The following is a 13,235-nucleotide window of genomic DNA, read 5'->3' on the forward strand; positions in this document are numbered from 1 at the left end:
TGAGACGGTGGAGTGTGTAATAAATGGAGTGAGATGGTAGAGTGTGTAATAAATGAAGTAAGTTGATTGAAACTGAGTCCCTTTTGACTTTTTGGAGTAGGTCAAGTTTTTTAATTTTGTTTTGGTTTATTTTTATGTAGATAATGACATTTAGATGTAATTTTGATGAACAATGGGATAAAATTGTATGACCAGATATAGAAAATTCTAAATGTGACTCTTAAACTGGGACAGACTTTTATGGCAAAAAGTGACTCTTAATCTGAGACGGATGGAGTAATCAATATGCTGTGGTGTTGGACTATATAAAGTACTCCCTCCGTTTCCGATTAAGAGTCACACTTTGACCGGACACGAGTTTTAAGAAATGTAAATAAAAGTTGGCTGAAAAAGTTAGTGGAATGTAGGATCTACTTTTTTATATTGGTTTTATAATAAAATGTGAATGAAATGAGTTAGTGAAATATGGGATCTACTTCCATTTATGATAAAAATAAAGTGTGACTCTTAATTGGGAACGGAAACGGAGGGAGGAGGGAGTATGACACAAAGCCCAATATAAAAACCAAAGCAGAGGAATCGAGCCTCACATCCAAACTCATCTTTGTGAATCACTACTATCAGAGTGAATGGATATCGAGAAATCCGCGGCCGTATTCGTGGCCGGGCACCGCGGCCTGGTGGGGTCTGCGGTGGTCCGCAAGCTGAGCTCTCTGGGCTACACCAACCTGCTCCTCCGGTCCCACGCGGAGCTGGATCTGACATCCCAATCAGCCGTGGACGGCTTCTTCGCGGAGCATAAACCCCAGATCGTGATCCTCGCCGCCGCCAAAGTGGGCGGCATCCACGCCAATAACACCTACCCGGCCGATTTCATCAGCGTCAACCTCCAAATCCAAACCAACGTCATCTCCTCCGCCTTCAACCACAAAGCCCTAAAACTCCTCTTCCTCGGATCCTCGTGCATTTACCCCAAATTCGCCCCGCAGCCCATCCCCGAATCCGCCCTCCTTACCGGCCCGCTCGAGCCCACCAACGAGTGGTACGCCATCGCCAAGATCTCCGGCATCAAACTGTGCCAGGCCTTGCGCATCCAGCACTCTTTCGACGCCATCTCCGCCATGCCCACCAACCTCTACGGCCCCAACGACAACTTCCACCCTCACAACTCCCACGTTCTCCCCGCTCTGCTGCGCAGGTTCCACGAGGCCAAACTGGGCCAGTTGGAGAATGTGGTGGTTTGGGGGAGCGGGACGCCGCTGCGGGAGTTCCTTCACGTCGATGATCTCGCCGACGCCATCGTCTTCCTGCTGGACAACTACAGTGGGCTGGAGCATGTCAATGTGGGGAGTGGAAAGGAAGTTACCATCAAGGAGCTGGCAGAATTGGTGAAGGAGGTTGTAGGGTACCAAGGCCACATCATCTGGGATTCCACCAAGCCCGATGGCACTCCCAGGAAGCTCATGGATAGCTCCAAGCTTGCCACTTTGGGATGGGAGCCCAACATTTCTCTCAAGGATGGACTTGCACATACTTACAAATGGTATTTGGAGAATCTTCATTCTTAACCTCATTATCCTATTACTATGTATCTTCATTCTCTATTTTTGTTATGTTGTTGGAGAATCATTATATACATTCATCATTTCTGCTATTTTGGAAGTTTCGTATGCAATAATTGTCCATTAACAATCTCTTGTAACCTCTAACACCAGTTTGCTTGCTCATGAGGATAGCTGAATGTTTGCTTTGTACTACTATATGATTAGAGAGTTTTTGTTAGAGCTAGTGACTGTTGCAAGTGTTGCTTAAGTGCTTCGATTGCTATATCCTAGCAAATAGGATAGCTTTACCTGCTTTATGCACAACTTAAGATCACTTTTTCTTGTGCTGCTATTAACCATGGAATGATAACTTTTATGCTTTGTGCTAGAAATATGAGTATTAATGGATGTTTATTGACCATAGCAGGATTATGGAAATATTGTGGCAAATGCTGGAACTTTTATTTTGCTAGCTTGATTTAAGATAGAAAGCATAGGATTTCGGATCGATTACAATGGGGGATGTGAACTCACTCAATGCATAAGTTTACCGATATGATCATCTCTAAAATGTGTGAAACTGTGTGATTGGGACTCCTTAGCACTTCTATTCCTCCTTTAAAATGTGTGAAAATGAGTATATTAGATCTTAAAACAACTGAGGAAAACAAAATAGTAACACTAAAAATATTACAACCAAAATTTTGATTCCTTAAGAAATTGTTGGCATATACTTGTTAAAGCTTGTACTCCTTTCCTTAGCAGTGGAAAATTTTCATTTTTTTTTTGTTTCCTTTGACTCCAAACCGTCTCAGGTCTCTCTTATTGGCAGCCTTTCTCTTTTGTTTCTCTTTCATCCTTTCAAGCTCGAGTCTCTTCTTTGTCTTCCATTTCTCCATTTCTCCTTCTTTTCTTCTGGTGAAATTACCATGTTTGTTGATCCATGAGCGATGCACCAAACTACTTGTTGGGAACTAATTGAGTGTGAACGTAGTTGAGATGGTTGCCTCAACATAGTAAATATGGGTACTTGACTCTTGAAGGATTTGCCTTTTTTTTTTTTTTTTTCATGCAACCGATGAGCTTCATTACCATTCAACTTTCTACATGCATACAAAATCTACACACAGATGTGCGCGTTTTGTACGCATGATGTACACAGTCCAACATCATATTCATAATCAAATGGATTATAAGAAGGTTCGAAATATGAAATTTGATTGCTGGGAAGTAAAAAACAATACAAGGATAATAATCAAATGAGGAGTTCATGGATGTGAATGATGTCATAAGAGACGAGGACCTTATTGAGCAAAAAGTTGCGTACCCTGGGAATGGTACTGCGTTTCAGTATTTCTCCTCGCAACGCTCACATAACATCCAAAAATTTGTGACAACCATGGTGCCCACATCCACATCCAGAAGGCCCAGTGCAAGTGAATTAAATCTCTTGAAACGGAAAGCCAACATTAATTCAAAAAACGAGTCAAAAGGATGGTCGAAAGACGGGGATATAGAGGTGACACCTTTACATGATATGGTATCACCAAAGAGCATTCCTTCATATAAGGTGATAAGGAAATTTCTATTGTTTCTTTCTTCCCCATTTTATTGCATATGAAGAGACTTTTTAGCAGTGCTTACAAGCTCTGTGGAACAACTTTAATATTATCTTGAAATCCCTTTTACCTTTAGTTTACAACTTTAGTATTATTGGTATCTTGATGCTTATCACCCATCCAGACTCTCAAACAATTTATTTTTTTGTAGGATTTAACATCTCCTGAGTTTTTGCACCTTATTAGCTATTCAGAATAAAGCTTAGCTTAGCTCAAATTGTAATCTTTTGTATCAATGTATCCTATCCTAATTATGATGATTTTTCGCAAAGTTTTACCACACCAGAGGGGTATGGTTGGAAATTGTTTACTGATAGTATTAACTTATTAAAGTTTTCACGTAAGATATTTAAACCACATTTAGATGAATTCAGGATACATATCACAAGTTCCCAAATCCCAAGGACAGTAAGGGTTCTTCTAGCAGTCTGAATTAGAACCAGGTTGATCCTCTAGCCAGGACATACATGGCCAGAAATTGCAACTTTTCCATTTTTCAGCATTTGTTTGCAAATCATTGAAGTTGTTGAACTAAGAAGTTAGATTTTTCCATGTCCCTCATGCTGCAACTCCTCTATAAAATTCTTTTTTCTTTATAGTGGATATTTTTTTTTTGTGAGTAATATTTTTCATTGTATTTTCAATCTAACCTTATAACTTTTCTGTGAAATAAATTCATCGAAATCGTTGGAATTGTCAAAAGGTGTTTCACGGGCGATACATCTCTACATATCTCAATTCATATCCAATTATCCCAATAAAAATTAGTTCTTTTATTAAAAATTTAAAATTAGGTGATAACCTGGGGGTAGGAGTTTAGAAAATCGGCTCCCAATCCAAAAAAAAATAAAAAAAATCGATATGTAGGTGATGATCTGGGCGGGAGCTGAGAAAATCAGATCCCAAAAACAAGGCCAGCATCCTGATAATGTAGGTGAGCTTACTGACCATTCACACAGCGCCACAGCATTTAAGCTGATGTGTGACTGGCTAATTAGCTACCATTTTTACAATCCACCAAATCAAAACTCATAACAAATCAACAAGATTTGATTGCTTTTACAAAACTCAAACTGAAATGATGCATTGCTATACAGCATCGAACCGACCGAATCAAAACTTATAACAAATCATCAACAAAGATGCAGATTTTGATTGACTTTTGAAAACATTATAAACTGAAATGCTGTAGATATGCGGATCGAGATGAAGGAATCAAATTGGTTTTGAATTCTACAACTGGACTAGCTAGCGGTAACCTACCTTGTTTTAATTGCGGATCCATTGCTTGCTTTATCCGCCATTTCTATCTCAAGAGGAGAGGATGATAAAGCTAATTTATGGGCTGCGGAAGTGTTGGCTAGGGTTTTTGCTATGCACAACACAGCCGCCACATGACAAATTGTAATTATAATTATATGTGAATCAATAATTAAAAATTGTAAATTACTCCACTTTTTAATTAAATAAATAGGCCGGGTGCGTTATATTGTTTTCTATTTAAATTGCTAACTTGTTAACTCATCAATATAATGTACTCCCTCCGTCTCATAAAAGTTGAGATAAAACTTTTGGGCACGGAGATTAAGAATTTATATTAAATAAATAGGAGAGATGAAAAAAGTAGGAAAGATAAGAGAGAGTAAAGTAAATGATGGAATAAAATAAGAGTAATTAGATGTTTTGTCTTTTGTTAAAAAAGGAAATGACTCAACTTTGTTGGGACGGACTAAAAAGGAATACGACTCAACTTTTATGGGACGGAGGGAGTATTAAAAATCTCAGCACGGTGACATCAAAATGTCAACACATAAGAGCATCTGCAATGGTGCTTAGGCCAGCAATAGGCCAGCCATTCTCTCCCCTGCCACGTCAGCAACACTAAAAAATCCACCTGCCACATCAGATTTAGGCCAGCCATAGGCCAGCCGCAATAAAAATAATTCAAAATATACTACATTTGCGGAATTAAAATTACAATTAAAATACGGAATTAAATTTACGACACATATACGGGAAAATTAATCCATTCCATTAAAAAAAGTACAAAGATTTTTTTAAAAAAGTACATGATTTTTTTTTTTAAAAAAAGGGCTTCAACACACGAGCCCCGCCACTCTCTACTCCTCATCGCAGTCGCCGTCGTCCTCGCCGTCGCCGTCGCTGCCGCCGCCGCCCGTGGTATCTAAGCCCACGTCGGAACCCGCTAGCCGTGCCCTCGCGATTTCCAAATCAACCCGCATGCTCTCGAGCATCTCGTGAAGAAACATCTTCTCCGTGGGGTCAGTGGCGGTCTTCCACTCTTGGAAGACCTTGTACATCTGATCCCGCGTATGGTTACGCGAATGGAGAGTGTACTCGAGTGGGGCGGGTGGGAGGGTGGAGGACTGGACCTCGCGGGGCGATAGGGGGGATCCGCCCCTCGCAGCCCGCTGCGCCCGCTTCTGTCCAACCGGGCGGGGGCGACCAGTAAATGAAGGAGGGGATGGAAACTCCTCAGCATCCGGGGGAGGTCGTGTGATCCGCCGCTGCTGCCGCTGTAGTCGCCGCTATAGTTCAGTCGCTGCTTCTTCGGCCACCCAGCGTCGCACCCCACCCGGAACTTCTCGGAGTCCTTCAGCAACAAGAAGCACTGCCAAAATGTGAACTCCTTATACTTCCCCTGCAAGGGGAACTGACTCGCGGCGATCCTCCGGGCGTCGTCCTCATTCTGCCCACTACTGAGCTGACGGAGGGCGTTGGCGTACAAATTCGAAAAACGGCCCATCGCGGCCCTGGTGCGCTCCCACCCCTTCCGGACCTCCTCCGGGCTGAAGTCCTTCCCGTGCGGGCAGTGCCTCCTATAGGCAGCTCTGATCTTCGCCCACATGTTGACGATCCGCTGGTTGTTCGCAACCAGCGGATCGTCGCACACCTCCAACCACCCCCTGGCCACCCCGGCGTACTCATCCTCCGTCCACTTCCTCCGGCCAGGGGTGTCGTCAACAGCGGGCTGCGATGACTCGCCCGACCGCCTTGGCCTTCCCCTTCCCCTTCGTCTTCTTCTTCGGCGCGGCCCGCCTCGCTGGAACGGGAGTATCATCTTCCCCGAGATTGATCCTCATACCATGCAATGACAGAAGGTCATCGCCAGTGAACTGCGTCTCCACTGGGGTCGACGTGTGAGACGAAGCCGTCAAAAAATCAAGCGAGGGCCGATATACCGTGTCCCCTCTCGGTGACCCCTGCACCCCCTCTTGCATCCCGGGATGCATACCGTGCTGCATCCCCCCCTGCATCCCGCCCTGCCACATCATCCCCATCATCTGCTGCTGCATCTGGGGCATACCCCCTCACCCGGGCGCTGACTGCCCGCCGCTCCCCTGCCCGCTGCCCGTCATCCCCCACGGCATACCCCCCTGCGCCCCCCGGCGCACCGGCCATCATCCCCATCATCTGATTCCAAGGGATGTTAAACCCCGGGCCCATCTGCCCCCATCCAGATCCCATAGGTACCGTGGGAGTCTAAGATCCACTCGTCGCTGGACTGGACTCGTTGTTGTGATCCATTGCTCGATGATGCTCTTGTACAGAAAGCTAGAGAGAGAGAAAACTCGTTAAAACAAGTGGTGCAAATGAAAATGAAACGAAAATCGCGTTTATATAAGTTTTTTAAAAAAAACAAAAAAACAAAAATAGGCGCTGGCCGATCGGGCCGCCACAATGGCGGCTAGCCGATCGGCTAGCGCATCGGCCAGCGCCCACCAATCGGCCAGCCCACGCCGATCGGCTCGCCGATATACCGCTCGCCGCCTCCAATGGTTCGGCTAGCCGATCGGCCAACGCGAATAATCGGCTAGCCGGTCGCTAGCCGACCATTGGAGATGCTCTAATATCAACACATTGCATTGAAGTTCAACAAAACCCTATGTGTTGACATTTTAATTGCATCATGTTGACATTTTTAATACACTATATTGATGAGTTAACAAGTTAGCAACTAAAGAAAGTTAGCAATTGATCACACCCCATAAATAAGCATATGTAAACTTACACAATATTAAAATTTAGTATTTAAAGTTTGGGTTATTAGCCTATAAATACATGAACTTTCAATATTTTTGGTTTTTCTCTCGAACTCTATTTTTTGAATGTAAATACACGAACTTTGTACTTTTCTGATTTTTCCCCAAAATTAAAAATCAAAACTTATGTGGCAAATTGAAGCCTACGTGGCATTCAAACGTTGATTTTATCAAATAAAAAATTAAAAAATTGAAATTCCACCTCACCTTTCTCTCCGCTTTTCTCTTTCTTTATACCTTCGGTCTTCTTTCCAAACCCAAACATCCATCTTCTTTCCTCTGCCATAGAATTGATTCGATTATTATTAAGTTTTGTCGTGAAGAGATGTTATTGAATTTAATTTCAAATTGTAATATGGATTCTTAAAATGTGAATAAATTATTAGGTGAATCTGAGTTTATAGGATTTATTTTTTTATTTGACTTTTTTTTTATGTATGTAATTTGGGGGTTTCTTAAGAAAGAACAACACCAATGCACGCCATTATTTTGTTTGAGTAGAACAAATTTGCAGATGGTGTTTGAGTGGAAGGGACAAATTGCGGCTGCGAGTGGAGTAGTGGTCGAAGAAGATAAAAATGATGGAGAGAAAGAGAAAGGGATTGAGAAGCGAGGTGGATTTTTTTTTTTAAATTAGTAAAATCAAATTGACGTAGTTTTGAATGCCACGTAGGTTTCTACTTGTCACGTAAGTTTTGATTTTTAATTTTGGGGAAAAATCAGAAAAGTACAAAGTTCGTGTATTAACATTCAAAAAATAAAGTTCGGGGGAAAAAACAAAAAATATTGAAAGTTCGTGTATTTATAGGCTAATAACCCTTAAAGTTTAAACCGTTATGATAATATATTCGTTTTAACTGATTTACAGAGGAAATGAATTGTACTACTCCCTCCGTCCGCGAATAAGAGTCTTTTTTTATTTATTTTGGTCCGTCCGCGAATAGGAGTCTCATTTTTTTATTTTGGTTCGTCCACGAATAAGAGTCCCGGTTCATAATTATCATAAATGGTAAAAATGCTCTACATTCCACCAACTCATTCCACTCCCATATCATTTAAAACTAATATATATAAGTGAGACTTATTCCACTAACTTTCTTCCACCCAATTTTCTTAATATTTATTAAAACCCGTACCGGAATGGAATGAGACTCCTATTCGCGGACGGAGGGAGTAGTAGATAAACAAACGTGGTGCAGTGCACGAATAAAATTTCATGATTTAATTTAATGTATTACTTACTACAACAATCAACGTAGATAATTAATGAAAACAAATATGTATATTTTTTTGATGCAGTAATAAATAAATATTGCAGAGAAGTGTGATTCGTTGCTAACTCATTAATGGAATGTATTAAAAATGTCAACAAGATGATATTGAAATGTCAACATAAACTTAAGTTGATATTTTAATACATTATGTTGACATTGATATTTAAATGTCAAACACAGTTTATTAAAATGTCACCACATATTTGTGTCGATATTTTAATGTGATCGTGTTGACATTTAATACACTACGATGATGAGTTATCAAGTTAGCATTTTAAGAAAAGATAGCATTTTCAATGTGAAATTTTGCAAATTTGAATTACATATATACAAATTGTCAAAAGAGGTTTGGCTTATAAAGATAAAGAAAGGTTATCAAATTCACAAATTACAATTTATAATAACTTTGAAATGAGGCTAATGTGAACCAACAGAGTCAATACTTACAAAACAGAGAGAGAAAGACTGTATATATAATATATATCCATTTGCGAGAAAATGAAAAGAAAGACGATATGATTTGTAGCTATCAGGCACTGCCCTTGATTGGCTCAGCTTCAAAACTTCCTGCAGCCTTGCCATCTGATTCATCCAAGTAGTCGGCACGAGCATTATCAGCCAGCATCAATGCGACCAGCCAGAAGAGGCACGCGTCAAGAGATAGAAAAGCACCTCCACCGAGAAGTCCGGTCTTGGCTGTAGGGCACGCGGTTTCCAAATTGTGATGAACATTGTTTGTGTGGTGTAGCTGCTCTGTGATTGTAGGCCATAACAGCATCACGATAGCCAACGCAGCTGTCGACCTTAAACAAAAGTAACACAGAAAAATTAGACCAAAACTACACAACGGAATAGATGAGGGTCGTTGCATACATCAGCAGCTTTCGACCTTTAACAATAATAACCGGACTGGGACGTGCATGAACCCAACATAAATATATACGTATATACAAAAGCCGGATGTGGAGGAAAAATGAAGATAATGAAACAAATCTGTCATAATTCAAAATTTAATTTCATATTCACCAAGAAATTAAGAGGAAACTTAGATTATTTATATGATATGATAATGACTGAGCAATGAGTAAAACTAGACGAAGCTAAGAGGGACAGAACAGAGGTAGAAAGAGGTACGAGCACAAAACAAAAGCAATGGGGCCGGCATCTGTGCAAAAGGATAGGCATATATATACTTACAGTGCAACACCAAAGAAGGCAAGGAAGCCTTTGTTTTGGAATAAGGCTGCCTTTGGAACGTGCTTCCCTTTGTACGGGTAGAATAGAGAATACCAACCAGCAACCACGCAAACGACAAGGAACACAAAGGATGAATATCCCAACGCCACAGATGGATCGGATGGGTATTTGCAGATCACAACACCCTTCCCGGTTATTGGAGTTCCATGTGGAGGCTGCAGATTCAAAGAAGATCAAATAAGACGGTTTATAGCTGATCCAGACTCGATATCACCTTGTCTCATTTAGACCTCGACACATTCTCATGGAAAGACAACCATCAACATAATGGGCAAAATTTCAATGATCGCATCACAAACACCATAAAGAAACATCCATTCAAGATCCCAATAAATCATTCCAAGACTAATAATTTGGTGAGCAGAAACACCATGTGAATTTTGATTAACTAAGAACATAAGTAATGGTCTTTTTTTATTTTATTAGATTGTTAAAGAAGTCACCTTTTTGTTTTCAGCAACAACCCCAAGAATGAAGGAGAGTGCTCCAAGGAATGCTACTAACAGTGCCATTTGCTTCATCGTTACCGCCATTGTTTTCAGCTTGCCTGTGACATATCACACCATCGAAATTTCAAAGGCACAAACAGGAGATTAAGAAGATGCGTGAATGATTTGGGGAAATAAATAAATTATAAAATAAAAAACCTCTAATTCACTCAAAATTGAAATCGAAATTCTATCCAATTTGCACTCAAAAGGCGAAGTTGCAATTTTGCCTGAATCAAGCCAAACCTTAAAAAAAAAAAAAAGAATCTCGGAATAAAGATTAAAGATACAAACAAAAGCATTCAATAAAATCGATTAGAACAGAGATTATAAAAGCTTTGCATACCTGTAAACCAGGAAAATAACTTTCTCGTCTCTCTCAATTTCAAAGCTGGTGCAGGTGGAGTGTAGTGAGAAAAAGAGAAGAATTTACGGAGGAGAAATCGGCATTGATAGAATTTGACAGCTCTCAGTTGACTTTTTTGTCAGATTATATTACGATTCCAAATCGGCGGGGATTCATTTAGATATAAATTCAATGCGATTAAATATAAATTGAATGATAATTAAATGAATCGTTTGTATAAATCTGCAAAACTGCATTCCAATTGAGAACAGTGGAGTATACCACATGATTCAATTTAAATTAAATTGAATCATTTTTATCCAACATATCTTATCACAAACATATTATAAATAATTAATGATGATTTTTTTAAAATTGTGTTGAATAGGTAACACAATTCCACTTCCATTTTTTTTATCACGATAAAGATTTAATTAAATATAATCATTTTTATCAAACATATCTCATCACAAACATATTATAAATAATTAATGGTGATTTTTAAAAATTGTAGTATTGAATAGGGAACAGAATTCCACTTCCATTTTTGTTTTTCGAGTAAACTGCAAAAATAGTCCATGGACTATGCGTTTATCTCGTCAATGAACCCTGCACTTTTAAAATATCCCTAGACAACCATGGACAAAGCGTTTATCTCAAAATAGTCATTTCCACTATTTCGTGATGAAAATATCCTTTTGGAGGTTTTGGGGGGTTTGGGCAATTTTGTCTTTTAACATTTTAAACCTGATATTATTTCAGTGATGTACTAAATCTGATGTTATTTCAAAATTATCATTTTTCTTCCCTTTTGTCATCCTTCACTTTGTTTTTTTATTTCAATATTAGATTTAATTTTATAAGACTAAATTTTAAATTTTGATTTTTAAATATCAATAAATTTTTTAATTATTAAAATTTACTATTAAATAACAAACTAATAGTTTTAATCAATATTTGATATTTCTAATATTTAATCAATAAGGTACGACAACGCCTTAATTTTAATCAATATTTAATAGTTTTAATCATAAATAGATCATATAACACGATTTATTCCGAAATAAATATACATCTAATGTAAGACTAATATAATTTTCGGTTATTAGTTTGAAAACAATCAAAATTAACTATAAAATTTTAAAAAAAATCTCCTATATCAAATTTTTAGTCAACTTCATAATATTTAATCACAAGCAATTATAACAACCGAAATGAATGCTAAATAGAATAGCTCTTATTTTTCCATCATGATTAATCTGTACTTGTTCAATTCAGCTGAATATTATATTAAATAACAAAAATTAATAGTTTTAATCAATATTTATAGTGTCCATGAATTAATAGTTTTAATTAAAAAATTTATTGATATTTAAAATTAAATCTAATATTGAAATAAAGAAACAAAGTGAAGGATGACAAATGGAAAAAAAATGATAATTTTGAAATAATATCAGATTTAAAATGTAAAAAGACCAAATTGCCCAAACCCCCAAAACCATCCGAAAGGGTATTTTCGTCACGAAACAGTGAAAATGGACCATTTTCGAGATAAACATGTGGACAATTAATATAGGACGGACGAAAATGGCAAAAATGGACAATTAATGGGGTGCGGTGGGAGTATTTCCTTTTTTTATCTGTCTATGAAAAGTACTATATATGAACTTTCTAATTTGAAATTTTCAAATAGCATATTATCCCTACACTTCATTTTATTTACAACTTACTATGACAATATCCCCACTCTCCACTAATATTATTTCTACTACCCCTCTCTCTATCTCTCTTACTTTTTTCTTTATTTATCAAAACCCGTGCGAACCCATTGTTCATATTCTTTGGGGACGGAAGGAATACTAAATATAAAAATATTTAAATAATTATTGTTAATAAAATTAGTAGTACTCCCTCCATCCTAACTATATTCATATGTAACTTTTGGGTACGAAGATTAAGAAATTGTGTTGAAAAGTAGGAGGGATGAATAAAGTAGAAAATATAAGAGAAAGTAAAGTAGATAGTGGAATAAATTAAGAGTGATTTAATGTTTTATTTTTTGTTAAAAAAAGAAATGACTAAACTTAGTTGGGACATCCCAAAGAGGAATACAACTCAACTTAGCTGAGACGGAGGAAGTATTTTAAGCAATGCAAACTTATAGTAAAAATATTATTACTAAAGTAGTTAGGCTTAAGTTAAAGTATTAAGATAGTCTATAAAGTGTGCATTCCATAAATATATGTGCACTTTTCATATTCGTCTATCTCACAAAAATATGTGCATTACATTTTTGGAACGTCATCAATTTAATAATGTAGGTTTCACTGACACTACTCTACCATACCATTTTCCCATCTCTCATATTTTACCAATTTTGTCTTAATTCTCGTGCCATACTCGTGTCTATATTTTTATGAGCGAAAGGAGTATCAACTAAGTTTATGTTGCCATTTCAATGTCATCATGTTGACATTTTAATATCAACGTGTTGACATTTTTAATACACTGTGTTGATTAGTTAGTAGAGTTAGCAACTTAAAGTTAGCAATATAACACATGCTTGTAGTACAAAATACTCCATCCGTCCTGCAATAGGAATCCTAGTTGGTTATGACACGAGTTTTGAGAAATCTAAAGACT

General features: G+C 38.2%; 2 protein-coding genes and 1 long non-coding RNA gene across 4 annotated transcripts; 1 reads left to right on the forward strand and 2 right to left on the reverse strand.

Moving 5' to 3' along the window:
- Positions 1-581: 581 nt before the first annotated feature.
- On the forward strand, positions 582-1,654 carry GER2 (NAD(P)-binding Rossmann-fold superfamily protein). Its single transcript, XM_048115412.2, has one exon. The coding sequence runs from the start codon at positions 630-632 to the stop codon at positions 1,566-1,568; it is 939 nt and encodes a 312-aa protein (XP_047971369.1). The 5' UTR covers positions 582-629; the 3' UTR covers positions 1,569-1,654.
- Positions 1,655-1,984: 330 nt separating this feature from the next.
- LOC125214404 (uncharacterized) lies at positions 1,985-4,530 on the reverse strand. Its single transcript, XR_016137331.1, has 2 exons — positions 4,427-4,530; positions 1,985-2,993 (listed from the first exon to the last, which is right to left on the reverse strand). It is a non-coding gene; the product is annotated as an uncharacterized LOC125214404 (long non-coding RNA).
- Positions 4,531-8,881: 4,351 nt separating this feature from the next.
- LOC125212200 (uncharacterized) lies at positions 8,882-10,813 on the reverse strand. 2 transcript variants are annotated; one of them, XM_048112295.2, is made up of 5 exons: positions 10,593-10,813; positions 10,406-10,492; positions 10,202-10,305; positions 9,699-9,913; positions 8,882-9,304 (listed from the first exon to the last, which is right to left on the reverse strand). In XM_048112295.2, the coding sequence occupies exons 3-5, from the start codon at positions 10,289-10,291 to the stop codon at positions 9,031-9,033; spliced, it is 579 nt and encodes a 192-aa protein (XP_047968252.1). In that variant the 5' UTR covers positions 10,292-10,305; positions 10,406-10,492; positions 10,593-10,813; the 3' UTR covers positions 8,882-9,030. The 2 variants fall into 2 exon arrangements, with proteins under 2 accessions (XP_047968252.1, XP_047968251.1); XM_048112294.2 differs by lacking the exon at positions 10,406-10,492 and having other exon boundaries at positions 10,593-10,811.
- Between the last annotated feature and the right edge of the window lie 2,422 nt (positions 10,814-13,235).

Source organism: Salvia hispanica, chromosome 3, assembly GCF_029641045.1.
Source record: "Salvia hispanica isolate PSC_SH4W2 chromosome 3, Shi_PSC_v1, whole genome shotgun sequence".
Taxonomy (NCBI): domain Eukaryota; kingdom Viridiplantae; phylum Streptophyta; class Magnoliopsida; order Lamiales; family Lamiaceae; genus Salvia; species Salvia hispanica.